This window comes from Gadus morhua, chromosome 1, assembly GCF_902167405.1.
Source record: "Gadus morhua chromosome 1, gadMor3.0, whole genome shotgun sequence".
Classification (NCBI taxonomy): Eukaryota; Metazoa; Chordata; class Actinopteri; order Gadiformes; family Gadidae; genus Gadus; species Gadus morhua.
In genome coordinates, this window is record NC_044048.1 from 4,256,907 (window position 1) to 4,284,065 (window position 27,159).

Here is a 27,159-nt window from a genome sequence, read left to right on the forward strand (position 1 = left end):
TGGTCACAGGACGTCTGCTCTGGAATATATCGAGAAGACTTTAGGAAGCGTTTGCACTTGTCAGTCATGATGTTGATGTGGACATTCAGGGACTGAGCTGGGTCTGGGTCTTGAAGCATCTCGTGGAGTCTCTCCACAGACTGTGGAACACTTCTGCTACACACCTAAATAAAAAACACATAATTAGGTCAAACATGCAATATTTATGTTCAATGCAATTACATTTTTTACTTTGATCTTACTAAACTATTCTTGTTTGTGTGTGCAAAGGGGGTTAACTGATGAAGAAAAGGAAGTGTTAATTGTACTGAGGAATTATGTGAAGGAAGTTTTTACCTCAATTTCTATCTCTATGATCTAGTCCTTGTACAGTCCAAAGTGCTGTGCGTGGTATTGCACTGCAAAGAACCAGGAGTTCCAGCGTGTTGCACAGGGGTTTGGAGGCATGACTGCCTTTTTTCTTGGCAGCTTGTTTGTCATGAAGCGGAGGTATCTTCTCTTCCGTGATCAAGCATTGAAGAACATCTGGGAGAAACTCAGCATGAAGCTGTTCAACTGAACAAAAGGTTTGCGGAAGGCATTGCCAATGAGATGCATTATGTGTGCCATGCATGTGATGTGTAGTGAGTTGGGGCACAACGACTGCAGAGCTGCTGTGAATGCCTTCTTCATGTAGGCTGCATTATCAGTGTCTAACACAATCACATCCTCATTGTTAATGCTGTATTCTTGTAGACCTTACAACAGCCACGGATACAGTGGAATGATTGCACTGCTCAAGGAAAACAGTATCTGCAAGGTAGGCCAAGATCCACCCAGAATGATCCTTCTCAAGTGGTGCAAGGAGGATATTCAGGACACATCTCCCCTCGAAATCATAAGGCGATTACATACAATTTCGGCTATTTCAGATTCTTCAGTTCAATTACTTTTACAATTCGGTTTGTTTAGCAATGCTTTGCGCTTTTCATTCAGCTGTCAATTTATTTGTTTCCAACCATTTACATTTTTATAAATGGTGTGCATGTTTTCATTGTTTTCTCCATTTAGACTTTCGAACTCTGTTCAAATCCCTTCACTTGATTTAAGCCATTTAACGTTTCTTTATGTCTTAATTTATGTGGCTTTATGAAAAAACATTTTCATCCTCCCTTTGTACTACAGCACTTTTTCTAGTATTTATTTATATTGTTAATAGCCTACAAGTTGTGTCATATCTGTGTGTCTGTTTATGTATGACTATAGTGTTTCATATTGAGCGTTGTCATCGGCATGATAGTTCCTTTGTTTCTGACTGTCAACGCAAAAATAACGTTACTCGTTTTTAATACATTTAAATTCAGTCTCGAATTCAATTAATTTATCCTTTCAACATTCGGCTATGTATTCCTAGCTTTTATTCTACCAAAATTACTAAAAAGCTCTGCTAGTGCTATATCATTTTTTATTTTTATTTATTTTTTATCATATTCGATATCAACATATTTTTTAACATGCAGAGCTCATTTCCTCTACAGCTCTAGAAACTCTCTAAATGTCCATTCATCTAAGAGAAATCATTTTTGCTAAGCGATAGAGTTCAGTGGCAGCAGTCATCCACCACATGACTTTCGCGTTTGCGGGTAAACGTTTCCATGGCAACAGCACACTCCATAATGTAAGTTTTCTTTGGATGGTACTTCTTAATCAAAACCTCTATGGAGAAAATGATTGGGATTTTTACTTCCGGAACCACAGTGTTGCGCTCTATACAGGGATTATAAACGCGACGGCTCTAGGACCCGGAGCCGCAGCCATCACTGAGACACCGGTTGATGCTGTGGATCACTCCTATGGACCACTCCGTATCACTCCTGTATCCTGTAGCCTATGGATCACTCCGTATCGCATCACTGAACAAAAAGACGCGGCTCTCCCAAGACGTAGAATTCGGAACAAAACTTGCCAATTACGTCGAAGGAACAGGTGCATTGCAAAAGTGAGATCAGCTCTTTCCCTTGTCCTCATTGGGGACGTCGTTCAACGTTCAGCTGAAGCGTCCATTTACCGAGGCCGAGCCCAGGTCGTCTAACCCGTCTCCGGTCCCCCCCGGCGGTGCCGGTCGGTCACCATGAGCCAGAGGTTTACGGTCTCCAAGAGCGACCGGAGCTCCTCAGACGTCCAGGGGGAGGTGAACCAGCTGTTCGAAGGAGATGAGCCGACTGCCAGCTGCCAAGCGGACAAAGAGGTTGAAGCCACCGCCGAGGTGGTGGTGCTGAAAGGTAGGAATCATGTTGCCGCCTGAGCGGTTTGCTTTTGGACGCACGTTTTTAGCTGCGCGCTGCTGGGTAACAACGGCGCCACCATCAGACTGCCTTCAGACACGTGTGTGCGTGCGTGTGTGTGCGGTGTGTGTGTGCGTGTCTGTGTGTGATTGTGTGTGTTGGCCCTTTCTTGGTTAATGTCTGATCAAGAAGACTGTAATTTGTCATGTAAATATCTTCATTCTGGTATATTCTTGTCATGTCTAATTATTGTCATGTCCCTGAATTCTTCAGTACAAGGGAATCATTTTGGTTTTGGCAATTCTTTGATTGCAAGGCTGGATCTGATGATATAGGCCTACAGGCGGTCTAAGTGAACATCAGCCATACCCATTTCTGAACAAGGGCCAATTGCAAGACGTTGCCCCCTCTTTTCCAACGTCATATTGATTGTTACCAGAATATTTCGGTCTAAGTGCATCCGTAACAAGAATTTGTGCATTACAATCGAGGCTGCAAAAACCTCCATGTTAAACAGATGTATACTACACAAGAAAGGAAAGGCGATTTCATTGGTGCCCAGTTGAAATATGTATTTTTGCCCTGTCTCAGATATATCCTTGCAAATTGATGAGTCCCTCTAGTATCTTGGAGATACTGATTTAATAGCTACAGTATAAACATGCATGCCAATAGTTACTAGGTCAAATTAGCATGGTTTTGCTCATTTGAAGTGGCTGCAGAAGGGTTAATTTGGGCTCCATTCTGTAACCACTTCTCTAAAGGCTGATAAAGGGGTGCATGAGGATTAATTCAACCGAGTTCAGTACAGAAGTGGCTGAATTTCCCCCTTAGAACCAGGAATATAATAGAGGCAATCATGGAATAAACCATAAAAGGGCCACTTTTCAGGTACAGTCATGTAAAAATATATATACTTATGCAAAACTGTGTAAATTTATCCTGAAGACCTAATCGCTGTTTCTGATTATCTATCAGAGCCTAATCTGATTCCCATTAACATTTTTATCGAACATGTAATTGTAGACATATATTGTATGTGAGTTAAGGGTGTAACGGTACACTGAAGTCACGGTTCGGTTCATACCTCGGTTCAGACATCACGGTTCGGTACGAGTTCGGTACAATGAAGGGAACTACTTTACTACTGTAACACTGTAACACTTGCGACCTCAATGAGGCGGGCGGATCCAATAACTCTTGTGGGTTGCCGGCGACCACTCGCCATACTCGTCTTTAGTGCTGCTATGATCGCATATCGGAGTTTGCGTTCTGCGCATCCTCGAGATCTTGCGGCCGGGGGACGTTAGGAAGTAGAAGGAGACGGTGGTGTCTATGGTGACGACTTGTCACCATAGACATATAAACAATTATTATTTCTTTATAAATATAATTTTTTTGATTATTTCTTTATATGTTTATGGTTGTCGCCGTCCGGAAACGAGAAACAGCGATTTATTTAAAAAGGAGACGCAGAAGATGGAGGAAGCCGGTGACATGCCATTACCCCCTATAAGGAGTGTATCATCATCATCAACATGCATTCAGTACACACTATGCTTCGATTTCACCCAAGGCTGAATTAAAAGTACATGGTTTCTTAAATGTTGGTTATCAACGAGGTTGTAAACTAATAACTTCGGGCACAAATATATTTTTTTTTCTTACGACGTGTTTACGATCTTTATTCATTCATTGCACCGCGGCCGAACTGACGGGGATATTCTCTGATATTATGAATCTTAAAGACTGCGTCGGGTTCTCTGACTCTGGTACTTCTACAACAAAGACTCGTCGTAGTGGGGGTTATCTCGGCCATGGTGGAGAAGGAATTTGGGGAAAGGAACTTTGGCTTGGACTCTCTGAAGTCCAGATTGAAGTCCAACATGGAGGAGAAAGGGATTGTTGCCGTATGCAGGACAGCTGTCAGTTGACTTCAGGTCCATGTCATTTCTTCAACGCTCCATTGTTCCGACCTCTCGGTCGTATGCGGACCCCTCCGGCGGCGGAGCTTAAAATATCTTTCTTGAATGCCGCCTGAGTTTGTTGTTGCTAGTGACGTTAAGAGGTCAGCCGGTGGTGCTTCGGCCAATAAATCGATTTTCTCACCGCCATGTATACTCGGACAATTGCAGTTGTCCAATTGAGGAGCATAGTCGAACTATGGCTTTAATCTGATTAAGCTGTGCATAAACGTACTGACTGACTCACTTACTTGACCGTCGACCTGACCAAAAACTGTAGCACTAGCCTGAAGGCAGAGCTCGGCTACCTAGGCGCCAATGAGGGCTGCAGCTTAGTTGTCCCTGAAGAACCAGCGTATCTAACATTCGTTCTGCATTACATTAATTAATTTGCACGCAAATTTCATTAAATTTTATACCATGTATTCTCCGTGGCAATCCATGCACCAAACCATGACGTCCGTACCGATTCGGTTCAATGCGAATGCATGTATCGTTATACCCCTAGTGTGAGTAATACATCTTACAAAAAGCCTTTCCCCATTCCTGGGTGTTGGATCAGGGCCCGGCATGGCAGTGCCTTAGCTCCAGTGCTGCATGTGAGCCAGCCTGACGGAGGGCCACAATTAACCCAGGGCTGAGAGACGGAAACCGCTGATTACCGATTCAGCTGCTCCCCGTCCCACGCCCCTTCACTCTCCTTTCAGAGGTCCGACCCACAACCCCTCCTCCACAGTAGAGGGGAAAAGACAATGAAAAAATGCCCCGTCAGCATTTCCCAACAACGTATTTTATTATCGTTTGTAGTCGTCATCATCCTCATGAGATGGATAACAGAAATCCAACTCGCAGAACCAAGCTCAGCAGCAGTCGGTGTTCCGTCAGGAGGTGGAATGTTTTTGTGGTAGGACTTCCACTCGTTGAACATGCAATGCTGTGGAGAGTGTAGTCTCTGAATCCATCCATCTGTTTCTATTGGGCAGCCATTAGGGCTGCACCATATCGTTCTCCTATTGAAATTGCAATACGCGCATGTCCGATTGCTGGACGTGCAATATAATAACAATTATTATTATTATTATAATTCTTTTTTGGTACAGCTCTTATTTTCCATGGCTAATTTACAACAGAAGTCTGTCTGATATGACATAATGTACTCTGATTTAACGGTTCTTGGATACACAACGCTTGTTGACATACAAGCTCATCATGCACAGCGAACCACCAATCACTTATGTTGATCAGTTTAAGATCAGACAACCAAAGCAGTCATAGAACAAAACGTCACAGTGAGCCAGCAAGAAGATTTAATTCTAAAGAGATAAGCCAGTCAGTTGTATGGAATTATCTTGGTTTCAGAAAAGACAACGTTGACCCAAAATAAGTGCTTTGCAATTGTTGCCCCAACAAACGGCAGCACGACTCATTTGTTGTCCCATTTAATTTGCCACATAAAGCTCTGTATAACGAGTGCAAAGCCAAATCTGAATGCCATGCAAAGCAAAAGCAAAAACTATTTTGGATGCCTTTGCCAGTGTTGCACCATACGAGAGCGATCCCAAAGGGATCAATGCAGATGAACTCCGCTACAAAATCATCCAAATCATTGTATAATGATCCATTCCTTTTTTCATTTTTTTTCTCATATTGCAATATGTATAGCAGAAAGACCAAATATTACAATATGATTTATTTCCAATATCGTGCAACCTTAGTTGCTATGGCGACACACCATGCATTTTCACCAGTGTTGTTTTGCTAATGTTTTTTTCTTATAGGTGAAAGCACTTCTGTATAATAATCAAGGATTATTAAAACATTAAGCTTGCAACATTTCTCCCTCTTTTATTTTAGTTGATTATTCCTTCTTTTTTTTTTATCAAACAAGGCTTGGCAGAATTCCAACAAAATGTCAGCAATTTTCTAAATGATTCCTAGGGGTAATAGTACAGCATGAGATGCTTGTACAATATCGCAAAGTACTCCGCTTGAATTCAGAAATAGGAAAAATAATGAATAGGTCGTTATGCTCATGTGTTTCTATTTTTGGAACATGAATAAAAGGTTAAATATTCAATGTTCTCTGCTTGCTAGCTTCTTCCATTTTTATTGAGAATCGGTAGCAGTTGGCTAGAATGCTAAGTGTAGTCAACTATCTATAATAGCTAATAATAAATGGAAAATGTCTGAGCCCTCTAATCTAAGACGAGTCAGGACTAATTTACAGTGAAATCCATGCAAATGTCTAGTTATAGAGCTGCACACACAGGCATACCATGCCATTTAGACTCGAGGATGCAGTATGTTGTGAATGCAGCATGTATCCGGACTAGTGTCATGCGTGCATTACTGCATTCTGCATTAACACACCTGCACCTTAGCGGACACCTGTGTCAACGATTGCCGCTTTGGCAGTTTCCCAGAACCAAATCAGTCATCCCAGTGTTTTTTTCCACGGTGTCATAACCCAAAAGCCTTGCTCTCATCTACCACGCAGGCCCCATGCAAAGTCTACCAGACTGCTTCCCCAGTGCCTCCCCAACCTCGTCAAGGGCTGCTGATCGATGGGCAGGGAGTGAGTAGTGATCTGCCTGTGGTTGTCGACGGTGGGAAGAAAGCAGACACCCGCTGGCCTGTCTAGCGGGCGTCCCCTCTGCCCTTGATCATGCGTAGGAGCTTGAGGGAGAGCTATGCCAATACTAGAGGGATTTGATTGCTATAAAGATGGTTTATAGTTCATATCTGCTCTGATGTAACAGAATAGAATGTTTCATTTTTAGCGTTCAGCATACACGTTAAGAAAAACATTGAGAACATTGGTTTCATTTTTTTGTTTGCATCTTTTCTCAGAATATTATGAAATGGGCACGAATTTTGCAAAATGTTTTTGTTCCTTTGCTAAGAACATAATGCATATTTTGCAACAGAATGGTTGAACGACTGATTATGGGCTTTATGCATATATATATATATATATGTTATTATCAAACAATGTACTTTTGGGGAATTCCTAATCCTTGCTTTCGACAGCGACAAGGATGTGCCACGCCTGTGCGTGCATTTTTACTGTACAGGGGAGTTTTGCATTGCTACTGCTTTCAAGGGACCAGGGGATACAAGATTCTTCGACCGTTATTTGGCTGCACTCAAGTGTAGCCCCAAAGGGGAGAAGTCTATTGGTTTTTTTATTTGATAGACTCAATAACTCACCTCGTATGCTCTTCCTTAGTCCTTGAGCAAGCAGGTCTCCTTTGTCCCGACATGTTTTAGGCAGATCTTGCTGGCTCCATTTATAGAGCATTGAATAATTAATGCAGTCCATCGGCCATGGCTTGGTTTCCTGCAGTTATTCAGTCAAAGGGTGATTTCAGCAAAAGGGCAGCTTACAAGAGTGTGTGTGTGTGTGTGTGTGTGTGTGTGTGTGTGTGTGTGTGTGTGTGTGTGTCTGTGTGTGTGTGTGTGTGTGTGTGCGTGTGCGTGCGTGTGCGTGTGCGTGTGCGTGTGTGTGTGTGTGTGTGTATGTGTGTGTGTGTGTGTGTGTGTGTGTATGTGTCTGTGTGAGAACATGAGAATTAGTCAAAGTGAGGTGCTTTTCAAAGCCCAGAGCATTGGTCTTCACTGATGAGATGGGCTCTGTCCGTCCATGTTAATACGTGACCATCATCCCCGCTCCGGGATCAGAGGGGCGGCTTGACAGTGGCCTTAATCTGTGTCAGCTTGTTCCCTTTTTTCATTTCTCGGGGTCAAATACTTAGCGGAACAGAATGACCCAGCGTATGCACCCCCCGGCCCCACAGCCACACCGACAGCAATCAAGCAACCTAATGACCTCACGATTGCAATCAAATGGCGGGTTGTGGTGATGGTTTTAAATGTTTGTGTGTGTGTTCGTGTGTGAGATGGGAACGTTCAGCCATCAGAGATCTGATCATTAAATGAGTCATCCTCGGATTTTGATGGACAAGCAAAGTGTGTGTGCACTTTGATATGTCAATATGGGTTTGTTCACAGATTGGTTGCTTGATGAGAGTTTTCTTACCGTGAAAACAAACTACAAATTAAGCCTAAAACAATGAAGCATTATTTTGGCTTCATCATGTTTTTGTTTTTCAAACCCATCACCACCTCCCATCCCCCAACAGCCTCATAGACCCCTCAAACTGGCCTTACGGTGTGTGTCAGGATGATTACAATTAATAAACTGTGTTGTAATCCCTTGCATTGTTGGTGGGACTGTTACTGCTATGGTTAACCAACACTTGAATAGACCAATTTGCTGGTTGGCAGTGATGATTATCTGTCACGGACAAAAGGCCTTTTCATGGCCACGTGTTTGAGGACCAACATCCCTGTGTGTGTCTGTGCATATTTGCATGTGTTCATGCTTTTGTTGGCATTTGTAAAAAAAAAAAACAGTTTTTGTGCATGCCAGTCCTTTTTGTTTTTCTGCCATCACTGATTCTGATTGAATAGAAGATGGGCACTTGATTCTGGACTGGTGACATTGCATTATTCATGTCGCACTACTCAGCTCCTCTTAACCACCTAGTGGCGGCCCCGGTACATTGCAGTCTGACTTATAACTGAATATGATACGATATTGGGATATTTTAGTCACAGCGATAGTAAGTGCGGGTAAGAGGATATAAGGTAAATTAAATATACATTTGGAAGATGTTCATGTTTATATTCAGTTTATTCCAAGGCATCTAATCCCAAGAGGATATGAAAGGATAATTTTCAGTTCCAGAGTCAATCCGCTGTAGAATTGAAGGCTCCCAATGTAAATGTCCCTTTGTTAATGATGACAACAAGACATCCCTCAAGAAACATCAGATGGCCAAAAGCACTCCTATTTCTGCATGCAGACAGATCACCACCATCACCTCTTTGTTTCATACTACACGTCGTTTTATCCTCCTCCGTCTGCCTACACTAATGTCATTAAAGGGCTGCCCACGCTCCCTCAGAAGCCTCATTGATTTCTCATCACGATAACCATTAGATGCACAGCTCAGCCATCACTTACAACGTTATCCCTCTTTAGCTGTCAAAGGTAGGGGTGGGGAAGGCCATCAATACTGTTTTGATCGATACAACCTGCGGATGTCTGATGCCCTATTTATATTTTATGAGAGCTGTTTAAATCGAATAAGATGATCAGAGGGCAGTTCATTGATGAGGTTCCTTCCATCTGAGTGGATGAGTGTGCAGTGGTGTTGATTACCACCAGGGGACAACCGATCGCGATGAGCACTCAAAAAACAAACTGCTTCTCAGTATTTTCCAGCAGTATCTCAGCAAACCTTAAAGTCATTGACTATAAATTCTTTCTCCAACTTAAAGGTAAACGATTTTAAGGTAAAATAGGATATTATATATCATATATATACATATATATGATATTGGAATGTTCTATGTTGAGTCAGTCATGTTTGCCATTGCATTAGATTAAAGATTTCTAATCCTGTTACTAGGCAAGGGTGCTGCATTTACACTGCTGAGTCAACAGGGGGCACTATGACCTTTTATATATATGAGAGGAAGAGAGCATTGTGGTTATGTAAGTGTGTCTGCGTCGCAGGGATGGGGGTGGAGAGCAATGGATAGAAAGTGACAAAAGGACCCTCACATGTAGGCAGGCTGCCGGGCAGATCTCGGTGACGATAACGTGGAACGAAAAGGAGGAAAGGTGGAGCGCTATGGGAAAGGTAGATGTTAGGCCGGATGATGTCACTTCATAGACCTGTCTGCTGCCATAGTAACGCACAATCTTACTGATATTTGAATTGTTTGATCCACATCACTACCTGCCTTGTGGGATAATTTCTATTTATTTATTTATAGATATAGATAGATAGATATTAACATGGCAAATCTCTTCTCTGCCGTTCAGAAACAACATTTGATATTTGTTTTTTATTGTGTGGTAATTGCACATGCATACACATGGAGTCACCATAGAAAAAATAAATGAACAGGATTTTCTACAGTGTAGAGGTCCACACAAGTCCCAGGAGGTGTTCTGCTAAAGGTTGAGATGCCAGCACCGTGGCGGTCCCTCAGCGGCTGATGAATGGGCATCGGGCTCATCTGGGCTCCCGTTGGTCATGTTTGGAGAGCTCCATTTACCAGAGCTGTCGGTTGGAAGCAGGTCACAGAGGTCCTCGGGGACGTCTGCTCTGGCGCTCTCTCATCCTCACCACCACTCATTCTTCCTCTCTTTCTCTTTCTCTCGTGTTTCCTCTCTCTCTCTCTTGTTTTCTCCTGTTTCCTCTCCCTCTCTCTCTCTCTCTCTCTCTCTCTCTCTCTCTCTCTCTGGTAAACAAGTGGGGCGGTGGGATAATGGGGAAAAATAAAGGGGAGACCAGAATGGCGGTATAATGATCTGGATGATTTTTCACATAATGATCGTCGTTTGTTACAGCGGGAGATGAGGGTTGAGGTTGTGGACGCAAATTTGATAATGTTGGCCAATTTCTTTACCTATTTTTGTGAGAAAACCATACACAGACTAATGGGGACATACATTTGTTAAGTATAACTAACAAAATAACTGCCATTAAAACCGAATAGATTGACACACGCACACACACACACACACACACACACACACACACACACACACACACACACACACACACACACACACACACACACACACACACACACACACACACACACACACACACACATGGCAATTCACAGACATTCTTAGGGGCAGAAGCCCAAGCAGAGTCTTTCCAGAGGGGAACTTCAGCCAATTGGAGCAAAGATCCATATTCCATCCTTGGTAACATTTCCAAAAGGTGAAAACCTCCCTTCGAATTAGAACTCCAAGCCCTTGCTGAACAGTGTCTTGTAATAAGGAGCTGTTCTCAGCTGGACTAGAACTATCTCGTCTGTGACCTTGAGTTACGGCAGCAGGGGATTAAGCTGGAGCTGAAATACCTGTGGGGCTTACAGGGTGAGTTATCTGTAGGCTGTGTGAGGCCAGCACACAACACTGGCCAGCTTTCCGGCTGGTTGCCATAGCACCTTGACAGGTGAGAAGTGTGTGTGTGTGTGTGTGTGTGTGTGTGTGTGTGTGTGCGTGTGCGTGTGTGTGTGTGTGTGTCACTATGTGTGACGTATACATCATTATTCATTGAGACCTGCCCAGTCTATCTTTGTGTTGGCTGAACTTTTTACCAGGGCTGGTGTTGGTTTGTGCTAACCAAAGAATAACCATTCGATCACCATTACAGTATATGACATGCTGTTGTGCAATGTCAAAGGGTAACTTCAGAACAGTCTAGGTCAAACTTATGTTGGGATATGTTATGTTAGAACGGATGGATGGATGGAAGTGACGAGACGGCAGCCTATGAATCAATGCATGAAGATAGGAATGAGCCTTTGACTGGTATATGAATGCATGGTTATCAGGTCCCGATCCAGATGTAGGGCTTGTATTAAGGATATTACTCCTCTTTTGCTGACTATCTCGCTGAAATGAATGCTCAAATAAGTTTTACTGTGCGTTCACATCAAAAATGAAAGCGCGGCAGTAATACATACAAAGTCAATGCAAAGAAGCAAATATAGATGTATTTTCCGTTGGAAAAACCTGCAGCATGAATTGGTGAATGGCAACAATCCGGTTCACGTGGATTTCTCTGCTCGCGTATCTACTGGCGTGAACATTTCGCTTAAGTTGAAATATAAATTCTACCATTTCCACAAATTTCGCTTGATGCTTTGTCGTGATGCCTATCAGCGTTCACTCCCTGAAATCCTGATTGAACCACTAATTGGAGGATAAAGTGATTGTTGCCGTTTCCGGAGTATCACGTCAAAAGCTCTGTGCGCCTCCGGATGATATTATGATCCCATAAACGACGACGTTGGGTTCTCCGAAGTCTTTGGACTCGCAATGGTGGTGGACATGGTGGACAATGAATCAGTGGAAAAGAAACGTTGGCCTTAACAAGAGAGGCTCCCCACCTCTGATATTCTTCAAAAAACTTGCGCAAGCGTTTTGAGGTTGACTCATTCAAACCTTTGACTTGTGCGACCATGCAACGGAATATTCAATTTACTTTTGGTATGAACTAGGGCTGGGCGATTTGGCCTAAAAATAAAATCTCGATTTTTTCTAACTAATGGACAATTTATGATTTAAAACTCGATTTTTTTTTTCTGTTTTCCTCTAAACAAATTAAAAAGACCAAGGCAAAATTTAAATACATGTTTTCTTTATCAACACAATAAAAATAAAGGAGATTACCAAGTAATCTAGGCCTGTGTGAACCAATCAGTTGTCAAAATAAAATCAGCACCACTTGGCTGTCATTATTGTGCAAAGATTTTTTTAAATCAAACTGAAAAAAAATGATCTTGTAGGCCATCCCTGAAAAACTTGTAAAATGCGTTCGACTTTCTACAAACCTTACACAGAACAGTTTGTTCTATGTCTGACTGCTTGTACCCGAACCACTTCCATACAACTGAAGTATCACCCTTTTTATGAATGAGTTTTTCATCTGTGTTCGTGGACATTTTTATGGTAGGGGAGATCCGGGTCGATTGAAACAAGGGACGATTGAAACACAGTGATTTCCTCGAAAACCACGCAAGGCTTTCACGTAAAATTTCGTCACTACGTCCAGCACGCAAGACTGACCAACCCCGTAAAATCGTGTAATGACGTCCCACCGTTCAAATGTTGTCCCCCGAACCTGTTTTCGAGAGCGCCAAGTATAATCCTTCCTGCGGTAGTTTTTTTGTGATAAATAGTTGTGTTTTTTGTTTCATGCCATAATAATATGAATATGGTTGCATAAAAACAAGAGTAAGGTCAATAGTTTATTTTTAAAATATGCTGTTTCATTCGTCCCGCATGTGTTTCAAACGTCCCGACTAGGCGGGGCGTTTGAAACAGATGTCGACTTACGTTCAAAGTTATAAAACAGCTCGATCATCCAACATATATATTAAATTACACTTGTAACTAAGAGAACACACATGTGAGTTGTTGATCACAATTATTTGTATACGTAACGTCATCTTTGAAAGACGTTTAACTGAAATGTGTTTCAATCGACCCGGCTCTCCCCCACATCTGTCGGCGGCGCGGTGAATGTGATTGTAGTAGGCTGAGTTTTGGCTAAGTTTTGCGCGCGTTCTGGAAAGTGACAGAGGAGGCTACTACGGAGTCCTTTAAAGCAAAACAAATCTGAAGAGTCTAGAACTGTTTTTAAATCGCGATTTTTCGGTTCTGCCATTTCACAAACCGTAGCAAAGTAAAAATCCAAATTAATCGTTTAAACCGAAAAAATCGCCAAGCCCTAGTATGAACACAGTTAATGTGTGTTCAAGCGAAGGCCAACATGCGGTGCGATTACATACAAAGTCAACGCAAAGACGCCAATAGATTTGAATTTACTGCCGAAGCCAGTAGACTGTGCGGATGGCTCGAATGGCGCTGTGTGAATTACCTGGTTTGCCTGGATTTCGGTTGATTCTACTCGCAGACGATGAAATTCATAATTTGCTCGGGTTTAAATATTTGAACTTCCCTAAAAATCTAAATCGTGCAAGAAAAGTTTGTGGTTGGCAAAATTAACCTCGCCCAAGTAAAAGCAGAATATTCGCTCCGCATTTGGTGTGAACACATCTTTTATGCTGTCCAAACTGAGTTAAACATGATTAGTTAAGTTGTAGGGCCCTTGATTTCCGCAACGCAGAATTTGCTAAATTGTCCATAATTTCGCTGAAATTGATCATTAAATAATACAGCTAATTCAAAATTAGAACCTAACCCGAGCCAATTTGAGAAAATTCTGTCAACATACTATTGATTGTACCCGAAAAAATACGTGCGATGACCACTTAAGTCTGAAACCCATGCGATGAACAAGGAACAGCTCTGTGTTACCAGGGCATGCCTCAAAACACCAGCACTAGTGCAAGTGATCTGCAGATTCAAGATGAGAATCCATTCAGGACTTTCTGAGTCTGACATCCTAGGCTTAGAAAATATAAGAAAGCTTTGCAAACAGGGGGGAGCATTGACCGAAAATGAGAGCAGCCTCCGACAAACTCACCTGACCCGTGTGTTTTCTGTTATATATTTGTGGAAATGTTATTAATTCATAAAAGTAGCGCTGATGATAAAATGAATAAAAATCGTGAAACACAGAATTCTGAAAACAAAAACGGGATGGAAACCGGCTTTTAGAGGAAATTAATCTACCTCTTTAGTTAAATTGATTCTTATTATTTTATTCACTTTTTTCCATTTCCACACTTTATCAAGCACACATTAGTATTATGAGTTTAGTTGTCTATTTCTGTCAGCAAATAATGATTATTTCTTTGTTGAATACATAGATTAGTTTGTAGCAATGTACTGTAGCTGGCAGCAATTAAGAGTCTTGTTCTCCAGTCCTCAATGGATTCTTAATCCAGAACAAGTAACCCTGAATAATCCAGGCAGAGCTTTCATTTCAGGGACTTTTATATTCTAGGCATCACCTTTTAAACCACCTTTGTGGACCTGCTTGTACTGCTGATTGTATAATATAGTATAGCAACATATTATAAAATGGCATCCCTGTGAGTTTACGTTCAGCCATTCAGTCCAGTAGCATGCAAGGAATCTATGCATTGAATTTGACCTTTCTTTCAACTTGTGCTTTACCTGACAAATGAATGAAATGCTATTTTCTGCATTTTATACAAGTATGAATATTAAGTACTCAGAATTACAAATTAATTCCGGAATTTGCATTTTGTTTAGATTGGAGGGGAAACGATTCACAGAAAAACACAATTTGCATACTAATGAACATTCATACTTTCAAAGCATTGACGTTTTGAACTACTCGCTTCATTTTATCATTAAGGTTCCTGCTGCACTTAAGCACAACATAACCACATTAAATTTGATATGGCCCAGTTGTTACTTATTCATGTATTCATTCTATTCAAATTAGGCCCTAAGAATAGCCACAGACAAAATAACCATCATACATCTACCACCAGCACAATCACATTTTATGTGTCCACATAAAACATGCACTCTTAATTAACACGCACGCGCAAACACAAACGACAAGATTTGTGGCTTAGCCAGTCATGGAACACATTAAAAAATATCAACGTGCTTGTTGAGTCAGTGCTGCTCAAGATCGGTTGCAGTCAGATAAGATTAGGAGGATCAATATATAAGTCATCATTTCGAAATTTACCGACATTTATGGTAAGAATTTAATAAAGAATACACCCAAGCATGCTGGTTTCTAAAAGGTTTGTTCCAAATCTTTGTTGGATGTCGATCAATCAGTACCTGCCTCCATTCAGTGGTAATTTGTGTTTCCTTAGCCAGTGAGTGGGAATGTTCAAACTACCCATCTGCGGCAATCGGATCTTCAGGGAGAAGTAATGTTGAAATAGTTTTGAGGTCTATTATTCAATGGAGAAGAACCTTGATCAACAGCTTTTAATTTGTTTTTGAAACATTTGTTATAACTTGGATTCTCATCTAGTCATGGGGATTCTTGTGAAAACCATAAAGCAGATGTCTGGTGGAGCTGCATTCATGTTCAAGCCGATGAGTGGCTGACCGCCAGCCAGAGGTGGTATCTTTTGCCATCCCCTCAAGCACCATATTCAGTTTATTAATCTACACTCCATTGAGCATGTTCTCTGGAAAGAGATGTGTGTTCCAGTAACTGGTGGTAACTGGAGAGAACTGGTGATGTTGTCGTTGACTCTACAAACTCCATCGTCTACCCTTTTTGGTTGTCGGAGCAGTATTTGTGTCAAACTGTTTGGCCCGCAGGCCATCTAAACATATCCCACACATCACATCGTCAGCTGATTGGACATTCAATTATGAATAATTCTAAGGGGCCAAAGAGCGCTTCTCCAGTTAGGTGGTTAGAAAGGTTACAGAATCAATAATGATACATCAAAAAGTGCTTGCCGTTGGTAGTGACAACACTGCCTGCACGTCCTCTGCGCTCTAACATCAGCGTAAATCATTGAGACCAGCTGAAAACGAAGCCGATATGGAACTTAGACTGTGATTCTGTAAAAGGTATAAAGGTGATCGAAATTCGGTGTGTTAATTTGTTAAATGGTTTGAACGAAGGTTAACATTGAAGATTTACCAAGTTACGATGTCTGAAGTAGTTTAAGTGTCAGAGAAGGCTTACATTGTAAAAAATATGAAAAATAAAAAGGCAAACGGAATAAAGAAAACTTAAGAAGAACAGTAGATAGCAACCACACTATTTAATGTATTTCCATGAATGATTCCTGTGTAGTTCTAGATCACTATGGGAATAAGAACAGTTCAAACTTAAGTATATCACAGAATGAGAACTTTAGTCCAATAGTTGTATCTGTAGGCATTGTCATTGAGACATTGTCTCAAATTGGCCAAATGTAGTTATGTTTAATGTAGTTATCAATAGTTATCAATCAATTTTTTTTATTAATCCATTCATCATTGTTTCTCATTTATCACTCCATCCATCCAATCAACAAATCTATTTTGTGGAGGACAGGGGTTCATTTAACAGAGAACAGCGAAATAGTCTCTGGCCATATTGGGAATCGGTTTCACCATCACTGAGCCCCAGGATTGGATTGAGCCATGACAATACCATTAGTTCGCTCCCTCTCTCTTTGTCTGTGTCTCTCTCTTTCTGTCTCTGTATCTTTCTAACTCTCCAACTGTTTCTCTGTCTCTGTGATAAAGTACTCCGATAAAATACATCAAATCTTGCTGGACCCCCCCACCCCCCTTGTTTTCTTCCTACCAGTTGTGGTGCCAGGTAAGATGGGATACTATGGGCGCATCATTGCATGACATAACAATCCCTCTAACTCAATGCTTAGCTAGCCTAGCACATCCTTCTGAATGCTTCCTTCTTAACAAGGATTTCTGTCAACAGTAGTCTTCACCACGCAGGCCATATCTCTCTTTTACCAGAAGCGGTTAATTCACTCACTCACTCACTCACTCACTCACTCACTCACTCACTCACTCACTCACTCACTCACTCACTCACTCACTCACTCACTCACTCACTCCCTCTTTTTATTTGTTGTCTTTCTCTCCCCCCCTGTTATGTGAATTCAGTGCAGGGACACTTTACTGTCTGGATGTTTCAAAACCCAGCAATGTGTGAATGGGTTCTTTTGGGTTGGCCTGTTTGGTAAAATTGTATGTGCAGAGAAGCTGAAAGGTTGCCTACGTCGCAAGTGTCACATACCTTTGGTTCTCTGTGTGTGCGGTGCTTGCATGTCTGTGGTATTCAGTGCATTACTTGTTGAGGTAAAGCAGCTACAGCAGGGTTTGTGAATAACAAGGTGAGCCAAAAAGTGAAATCTCGATGTGATGTTGTGTTTAGTCCCCCCCCCGCCCCCCGCCACTCCCTGTCATAGTCAGGGGCTCGCTCCAAAGCTAGATGGATGGCTTATATGTTTTATTGAATCTTGAATCTCGACATTCTCTCCATTGGATATTCTCTTTTTTTCTCCTCTATGCCAGCCTTGTTCTACACTTTCCTTCCCTCTCTCCATTCCAGTTCCGTCCTTCCACCCACTATTTCATTCTGCCTTCCCATTTTGTAATTTACCTCACCCCTTTCCCCTCTTTTCTGTCTCTCTCTCTCTCTCTTTCCTATATCTCTTTCTGTCTCCGTCTCTCGTTCTCTTTTTATCACCCCACCCCCTCAATCTTCCAACCCTCTCTCTCCCCTTGGTTTTGGTGCATTGCAGTGGCTCCACCACTACACTGGAGACACAACAGCCTTGGCAAACAAGGTCTCTCTCTCTGCTCGCTCTCCCCCACTCTCTCCCTCCTATTCCCCCTCTCTCTATGTGTCTCTCCTTAAAAAACTAAATCGCCTTATTTCCTCCAAGCTTGTTCTTTCATTTCCTTTTGTCATCCATATTCATCTCCCTTTCTCTAACAATTGAACAAAATAAAAAAGACAACCACCACAAAAAAAAAAAACAGTGAACAGAAGACAATCCCTTTAGCCCTGTACTCCTTCTCCAGCACGATGAGTGTACAGTTTTGTAGTTGTCTTTTTTCCAAACACCTCTGCCTCTGGGTTCCTCGGCGCTCGCCGCTGCAGTTGCCGGTGCTCTCACACTGGGGGCAGAGGAGAGCTGCAGACCTCTTGAATCTCCACGTCGGATTGCCCTTTGATTTGCACAGAAACAGAGACACTCCATATATCCCAGAGGGGTGGAAGGCTGAGAGCCTGGGGGGAGGGCTGAGGGGGCTTCTTTTTTTGGCCACTTGTGTCATCTCACACACCTGGATAGACTAGACAGGAAGGAGTTTCTGATTGCCGTTTGTGTCATCGCATCAATCCCCTCCCCCTCCCCTCCAGACCCGGCCCCGGCTCTTATCTGCCACCACTGATTAGCCCTGCGGCTCGGATGTTCAGAGGAACATTTTTGCGAAGGTAGCAGCGCGGCCTCCTAAGCTAGACCACAGCGGGACCACAAGTAGATCGAGGAGAACAAGGAGGGCTGCCTTCAAGACCCCTACAGCGGTTGCATAATGGCCTTCTTGATTATTCGAGTAACAACCAAAGGAATTATATCGTGTTTCTGTTTGGGATGTTTTTTAACAATGTGGCCTCTAGTGGGGAATGCTGTGATGTTTGTTTAAGCTTTGGCTCTAAAATAGGTAGTCAAGTAGGAGCTCAATGTGGGTTTGCACCTGGTCACTTATTGTCTGTCGTTCTTGCCCTATGTCTGAACATCCATCCATTCGTCACTATATTTTAATTTTATGACATTGCATATATTACATATATTACATTGTATTGGTTTAATTCTACACATTCCAACTGTTTTCAGTTGTAACTAGATGCCGGAGAGTCCTGGTCCCTCACACAGGGAGGACGTATTGAGGCGAACACAGCGTGAAGCCACCCACCCCCATTATAATCCATGCTATTTCAGTCCAACCCTCCCACTTGCGAAAAACCAGAGCCCAGGCCTGTGATTTACAATTTCATGCGTGTGTTACGTAATAACAGTCTTTCATGCCTGGGCTCCTATGCAGGCTCATAGTTTATTAATGATAGGATATGTGTGTGTGTTGGAGCATGGGGGTCTTGTATCTGGGTCTGTATATGTAATGGGAAGAGTATGTGTGTGAGAGATGAAGAGTGAGCCACAATTATAAAGTGTCTATGAACATGCGGGCCTTGCCATAAAATCATAAGCATAATAATATAACCTATATCATCTCATTTATATTGATAGATTTATTCGTATTATAAAATCCTTCTCTGTTCACAAATACTGAACAAAATCCGCTCCAAATGTTTGCTCGAGACATCCATTTTTCCTGATGCCATAAAGTTGCATCATATGATTTGACACCACTAGAGGGCAGAACATAGCCACAACAATACATAGGGATCTTTTAAAAAAAGGCCTGTCTTTAGCACAGTGTCTTACATTATCCTGTTCCCACAAATGTTTTATAATGTATGAGACGATGCCATGGGTGGCAGGTTACTTGCTAAACAGGCTTAGAATACTAGATGTATGACATGGATTGAGATATTGGTGCATTTAGTAGACAATTCAATGATATCAGATTGCCTAAATGACAGTATCTGATGCCATGATTTGAAAATAAGAATCACAGTAAATCCTTAACGATAGCCCTAATATTATAATTATTTCCAGTATAAAAAATATTATTATCAATGTTCTGACATGCCTTATTTCTATTTCCTCTTCCATATGATTAGTTATGAAAGTGTTCAAGTTGCCTGCAGCGAAATCTGCGTTCCCCACTATCTTGCATTCGAACATTTTCTAGAAACAAGGAGGGAGAAAAAAGGTAAGAGGAGTAGGAAAAGCGGAAAATAAAAATTATTCTGCTGGAAAGGTCACCAGGCAAGAAATGGATCATGTCATCATGTCATCATCGATCAGTAGATCATGAATAAGTCCTGACAAGGGCTCTGCACTTGAGATGTGGCTCAAATTGATACACAGGTCACAATTTCTCAGATAGCTGATACCAAAGCTCTGATCAGCCGTCTTTTCAGTTGTCCCACTCATGTGTGTTTCAGGCCCAGGGATGAAGACCCATGTCCACTAGCATCAGGCCTTTTGATTTGTTATAAAGGTTCACCTTAATGCAGATAAGCAGGAGTGATGGTGCAGCATTGATCCCCAGTTGAAGGACACGTGCTCTTTAGCTGTAAAATAAGGTCTTCTGACTATAGTTAAGAGATGTACTTCAACAGAATCGTGTGTGGATGCCAGTTTTAAAGGCTATCCGAAAGTCTGCTTTAGTAGCTTTTCTGAAACTCAAACTCAAAGGTGGGCCAAGTCTCTCCTGGAAGGCTAGCTTCATTGCGAAATCCAATGACTAAAGCAAGGATGTATTTGTTTATGACTCAATCACAGTAATTATTTTTTTTCCTGAAGCAATGATTATTGACACATTCAGTTTGTCCCAACATTTTCAGTGTTGTAGTGAAAGAACATTTTGACTTTTGCATTGCCTGACTAGGTGTGCAAACGATATTATGAGTGCATAAGTTATCATTTACAATTTATTTCCATTGCATTCATTCCATTTCCCTTACTCACTTCAACTTTTCCACTTTTGGTGCTCGTCTGTTTTTCCTACGGACTCTTATCCGTATCCCTCCCTTTTCTCTGCCTAAAAGGGGAGAATAGTGTTGGGGGCCTTTTGGTGGGGGAGGGGGGGTATGGAGGATTTTCCTTCGACACAAAACCACGACTGATGGCAGGCAACTGTCCGAGCTGTTGGTGTGCCCTCTAATTGAGTTGAGCTGGACCAATTTAACCTGGCTTACTACTCAATAGACTGGTCTGCGAGAGGTGAGTGGATTTATTATGTGTCTGCCATCTGCTCAAATGAAATAACTTATTCTGTAATTTCTATCGCAGCCACCAAAATAATATATATATATATATAATCTATTTCTATGTGTATGTATACTGTCGCTGGTTCAAAGAACAAAACCAGGGTGCATTGAAAAGCAATCTAGGGGCTTCAATTTACATTTTAGTAGCCAGTAGCCCAGTGCCGTTTTCAATTTACACTGCTCCCTCCTCTGCAGTTGAACGTCTCGTCCCCTTCAAATGGAGAATGGAGGGATGGACAGCTAAACCCATGTGGCCTCTTACATGCTCTATTCATTTTTCAGTGAGAAAAGCAAGCTCGACAGCATGGTTTACTAATAATGGAACAGGATAGGAGGCCTTGTAGTCAAGGAAACCGTTTGAAATAAATGTCCTACGTAGGAAGTGTTGGGATGCGGTATGAACGGCGGGGAGACGTGTGATGTAAGCAAAAGCAAATGAGGGTTAGTGGTAAAAGCTGGCAGGGAGTGTGTGGAGCTCCTGATGATTCCACTGGATGCTGGGTGCTGGATTGTGGAGCGGGGATGCAGGGTTAGTTCCTGTTCTTCCTGTGTTTTGATAATCTGACGTAAATCTCCTCCTTGGCAGCGGTGAAGATGTGGGGGCATTACAGAGTGATTCAGCTCCCTGCCGTGGTAGCTGGCTCGGTCATAGGGCAGCTGTACATCACCGTACCTTCTCCAAGCCCATGTGTGGGATCCTGGCACCAGCATCGCACGGCGGCATGCACCTTAGAATCACAGCTGCTATAGATAGATGGACAGATATCTTCTCATGACCACGTGTCCTGAATGAAAGTCATTCACATGCTGTGCTGCATTCTGTACCCATTGTCTTTACACTTAACCAACCGTCTCTATTGGCTCTGTTTATCTTACTAAACCAAAAAATTATTACATGACTAATTAGCCACACTAATTAATAAGCCATTAAAAAATCTGCTGAAGGTGCGTTTGCCTGGTTTTCGGACATCAGCGTTCACACCTCAAAACAATTCCCAGTTTCCTAGTCCCCCGTGAGTCCGTAAGAGGCTTACATACGCGCTGCACATTGATTTGATGGTCTCCAACGGCACGTGCATGCCGTGATGGTCACGCTTGTAATCCTGTTGGCTGAATATGCTTTACTGTGAAAGCAGATTAATACATGGCTGTGTTTTCTTAGAGGATACCCCCTCATGGCCCGGGGCTATCTGAGCAAGTGCTCTTCAAACATCTGTCCACCATGGCGTGTTGTCCTGCAGAACGACCGGGCGTTCAGCTGAAGAACGCCTCATCCAAGACATTCCTGTTGGGGAGTATAAGGCTGAACATAATGGATCTAAATAATTATGCTTTCCCTCAGGTGGGACCTAGCTCCGTGATATAATATTTGCTGTGTGCACTACATTGTTAAAGTAGAAATTATTGAGGTACTGTATGACTTCTCTTATTATACTTCTGTCTGGTATTTAATATTTTGTCATACAATTATGAGCACCAGATCCATCTAAACAGAAATCCTTTTCTTGTCTGACCAAGTGTAGATGTTGAGCAATTCACTGTGTTTTGTATTCTGAAATGAGCCTTGCGGAAATCTATTGTGTGGGTGTGAGATTGATATTTGTGCTGACATCCTGAGACAGTAGAGGGCAATACAAGCAAGTAAGGTATTCCAACTTCAACTTCATGGCTAGTCTTGTCTTTAGATGTATTACATTTTATTATCATTTTAACATTTGCATATTGAATTCTTGTGGCATCGATCTGGGGACTCGTGTTGTATATTCAATGAAGGTGCTTTGTTTGAAGTCTCCAAATACTGATTAGCAATTGGAAAAACTATTTCATCATGAGCATGTGTTAACATGAATATGAAAGTTGAAGGCTTCTCTTCATCTCAACATCTAGGCTCAATGTGTTATTTAAAGACCCTTCTTCCACTCATAAATACATATTCACGCCATCATGAATAAAGTGGACCACTGACTGGTTGATGTGATTGCGTCTGTCGAGGGGTTGGACCTATCACGATGTTCACGTATTAGTGACAATGAGAATAACCAGACACTCCCCAACTACCGTGCAATGCGTCCTCCTACCTTCCCAGGTACAGTCGCACATAGCAAGTGAACCAAGGTTCTTGAATAGCTGTCTGCATACAACAACCCCCCAACTCCCGTCCTCCATTAAAACCTCTCTGGGTGTACTATGCTCCCAAGTGGGGGCCCCAGTCGGCCAGAGTGTCAGAGCAACTAGTTATATTAGGTCTGTTGGCCAACAGCACATCTCAAAGAAGGTTCTAGATTAAATTTAGGTCATGGACCTTGAGCAGTGTCGTGGTGGTGGTCTGTTTTTTAAGGGCTGTGTTTCACCTTGATTTATTCATCGCCGTGACATATGTCCTAACGTGTAGCAAATGGAAAATAGACTGCAAAGTATTGTTATAGGATGCCTTTTGATGCCAGGTTGGTAATATACCATGATGATAATACATTAAACTTGAACATCCCAAAGTAATTTGAGACCAAGTGACTGTTGACAGTGTCCTTGGTGATGCGTGGATAGTCTGTGCCAGATTCTTGCCGATACTTTAGTCAGGTAGCCTGGCCAATATGGCATTAGGCTGGGGGCCGGGGGGTGGACTGGAAGAGGCCAGAGCTCTGGTAAAGGGCAGCCTGGTGCAGGAGCAGCCAAGTGAAAAAGGGCAGTCTGGTGGATCTGGAATGACGACATCAGGAAGACCGAAGAGGGATAAATGAGATCTCTGATATGCTCCAGCTAGTTGGTATATTTTGATAAATATGGAGCAGGCTTAGTCCGGGTGCAAGTGATGTTCATTGACCATGGATACATGTAAAGATTTTCAAAAGAACAGCAAGTTATTTTTAGATCTGTGGTCACCATGCAGATGAATTTGGGCCAGATTTCCCTTTCTTAATAAAAAGTGGATCATGCTCAATTGATGACTGATTTCTCACATATACCATCTGAAAATTTTAATCAAAATCAGATGTTCGGTCAGAACAAGAGCTATTGCATCTGGAGCAACTAAATGATTTTTTGTCCACATCAGGTAACTAGAGGCATGTTCAATGTTAAATATGGAGCATGGAGATGTGAATTTACAACAAGAACAGCCATGACATATAATAGCTCAGGTGTCATGCAATCAAAAAACAAACAAACACCATGGGTGGGAAATGCACGAGAGGAAGATGCAAGGAAATTTAAATTGTGTGAAAAAGGGAAACCAAAGAGCCTAGTATGTCTGCTGCATGCTATATTGCACAAGACTGCTGTTGCCACAGCAACCAGCCACCCCCCTCCCTCCACTCCCTTGCGGAGGGTTTTCTGCTCTGCCTCGTACACCTTGGGGTCGGCTAACATGGCATTGCAGTCGGTTACTCTTGGTCTGGGCGCTCCAGACCAAGTCGTGCCTGCAGTCCATTTTCTGAAGTCTGCACCCCGTTACCTGTATCACATGGCAGACCAATCAGAGCCTTCTGACAGATGGATCGACCATTCTCCGGTCCTTACCGATCTATTTATCTACATCTGTTCCTCAAAGGATTCTCGTGAAGGTGTTTAGGAGCGGTCCGTACGGCGATTGGTGGCAGAGTGCCGGCTGTCTCGGTGAAACTCACCCGCAACATCCCACAGACAAGCCCACTAAATCGACGAAAGATGAGCAAATAGCCTAGGCTACAAACAAAGCCCTATTTAATAGTTATGGACAGTGCAGTTAGAAGAATACACGCATGATGACAAGTTTGTGCAGACCACGATAACGACGTTGAATGCACGTTAAAGAGAGAGACGTAAATTGCATTAAATCAAGGAGGTAATTAAAAGCACCCTGCAAACTATTATCCCATGAGCATATTTCCAGCACTCGAACATTTAACATATCAGCCCATAGCACAAGGGGTGAAACGCAAGCGAAAGCGCAACTGGTCCCAGGACGAATTGCTACTGAGCTGATTATAAACTTAATACAATAAAATTATTAGATCAGGATATTCCTGTTTGTTGGGGTTGTATTGCATCCCGCACTAATTCAACCACAAGTTTGATACCCTTACGATTTATCTCTTCATCAATTCGCAGTCCTCCATTGTCCCCAAAACATTTGGTCTGGCTGCAGCCATTTTCAGATTCTTTGTGACTAGATCTTACTTATTTAGGAGTCCACTCGAGGACTTTTAAGCTCTCCTAGACTTAGGTGCTACTTTAAGGGCCTAAAATACTTTGTGAATTGCTCTTAGTAAAATAAATTAGGGGTCCCTTATTTAAGACTGACACAGCCATTATTTTTAGCAGTTTCTCCTAAATTCGCCACTTTTGAGCTACTTTTAGCCCTAAGATTCTTTGTGAATAGTTATTATAAATGTTGTGTATTCATTTGTGTTTGACATTTGTGAACCTACAAATGTGTGCAATCAATCAATTACTTGTATGTATTCATAAAAATGTTGAATTTTTAACCAAATTCCATCCAAATTGGACCGAAAGTGCTTCATTTGCAACCAATAATCCAAACGTAATGTTGTCTGTTATTCTGAAATGAGAATGATTTGCATGGAAAGGGTATACTCCCTGGACTATTTTTGTGCATCACTGTTTGCATTTCACCTTCATATAAGAGGCAAATATGGCCTCATGCTAATGGGCTTCCGCTCATCATCAGCCTCTGGGAGAAGATGTGTAAATGTGCAGAAGAGTGCCCACTTGGCCTCCCCAGGACCTCATAGCCAACAGATGGATGGGAGCACAACCATGGTTTCTTAGTATGAGATGTATTTGCCAGGAGAAAACAAACGGTATCTTCAATCCCACCCACAGAAATATTGGACCAAGGAGTTAATAGAAATATGAACAAGGCGTTTGCTGGCTTAGAATCAGGATTCGTGATTATTCGTGAGAATCTCTCACCATTAATGGTAACTCTTACTATTTTTCAATATTTTATTATGAAAGAGAAGGCATACATTGAGTGAACATTTTAGCTCATAGATGCAGTTTTAATATGTGCTGCTGTATATTCTGTACAACTTAATATGAGGAGAGGGTCGTTACAGTGCCTCCCATCTTGTATCTGTTTCAAGGGAACGCCAAAACTTGGGTAGCTTTAGAGAGATAGGGTATGGAGCTGTCCCTTCAATTTGTCTTCTTCGGTTAATTCTATAATTTGGGGGTCTTTAAGCATCTTAAGCAATTCCCACTGCCCCATTACCTCGGTCAGGCACAGCATTGCTCTTAATTTTTCTCTGAATACATTTAGAATTACTTATATTTCTATATTTGCTTTAAGGAGCGGTGCTGGAACCACCAAAATGATTGAAAACAAGCTGAGAAGGCAAGAACAGCACAACACCACCATATCAAGGGACTGCTGTATGGCTTTCTAAAATCAAGACCCTCTTTAATCTTTGCTCTGCCTACAGAGGCTGCACAGCTTGAAGCTTTTATAATTTTTATCAACAGCCTCCCTTGTTTTTGGCTGTAGATGTGTATGCAGGTTTGTTCCATCTATGCAGGCAGGCCACACTCCACTAACCATGCACTAACTTGCACAGCTTTGACATTTCAAAGGCTTTAGGGTCCCCGATCAAAAGTATCCTTTTTATTTTCTCGCTATTTGATAAATCCGCTAAAAGGGTTGACCGACAGTCCATTCTTGTCATTTTAATATTTGAGCATGCCATCTATTTTCCAGCAGGGAGTGAGCCCAGTGAAGCACTTTGGGTCAATCTCAAAGATGTATATATGTGAAGGACTGTGAAGGAAATATATATTTCACCACACACATCCCCTATCTCTTTACACGTCCACTCATGCATAGTGTACACTCACGGATGAACACACACACACAGCCGTACATAGTGCCTTAATCTGGTGATTTGAACGTAAAGAGAATAACCAAGCAGCTCCTTTTTTAAGCTTCTTGAAGCATCGGGGCTTCCTGAAGCTACCAGTATACATCAATTGGCTCATTTTTCTGTTGGCTCCAGAGCA

At 42.1% G+C, this 27,159-nt stretch overlaps 1 protein-coding gene across 2 annotated transcripts in view; it reads left to right on the forward strand.

Moving 5' to 3' along the window:
• Window positions 1-1,809: 1,809 nt before the first annotated feature.
• The window catches only part of LOC115529221 (solute carrier family 12 member 5), a 139,570-nt gene continuing 114,220 nt past the window's right edge, over window positions 1,810-27,159 (forward strand). For both annotated transcript variants that reach the window (XM_030338187.1, XM_030338993.1), the window contains exon 1: window positions 1,810-2,261. In XM_030338187.1, coding sequence (XP_030194047.1) covers window positions 2,111-2,261 — 151 coding nt within the window. In that variant the 5' untranslated portion in view covers window positions 1,810-2,110. The remainder of the gene's footprint in view (window positions 2,262-27,159) is intronic.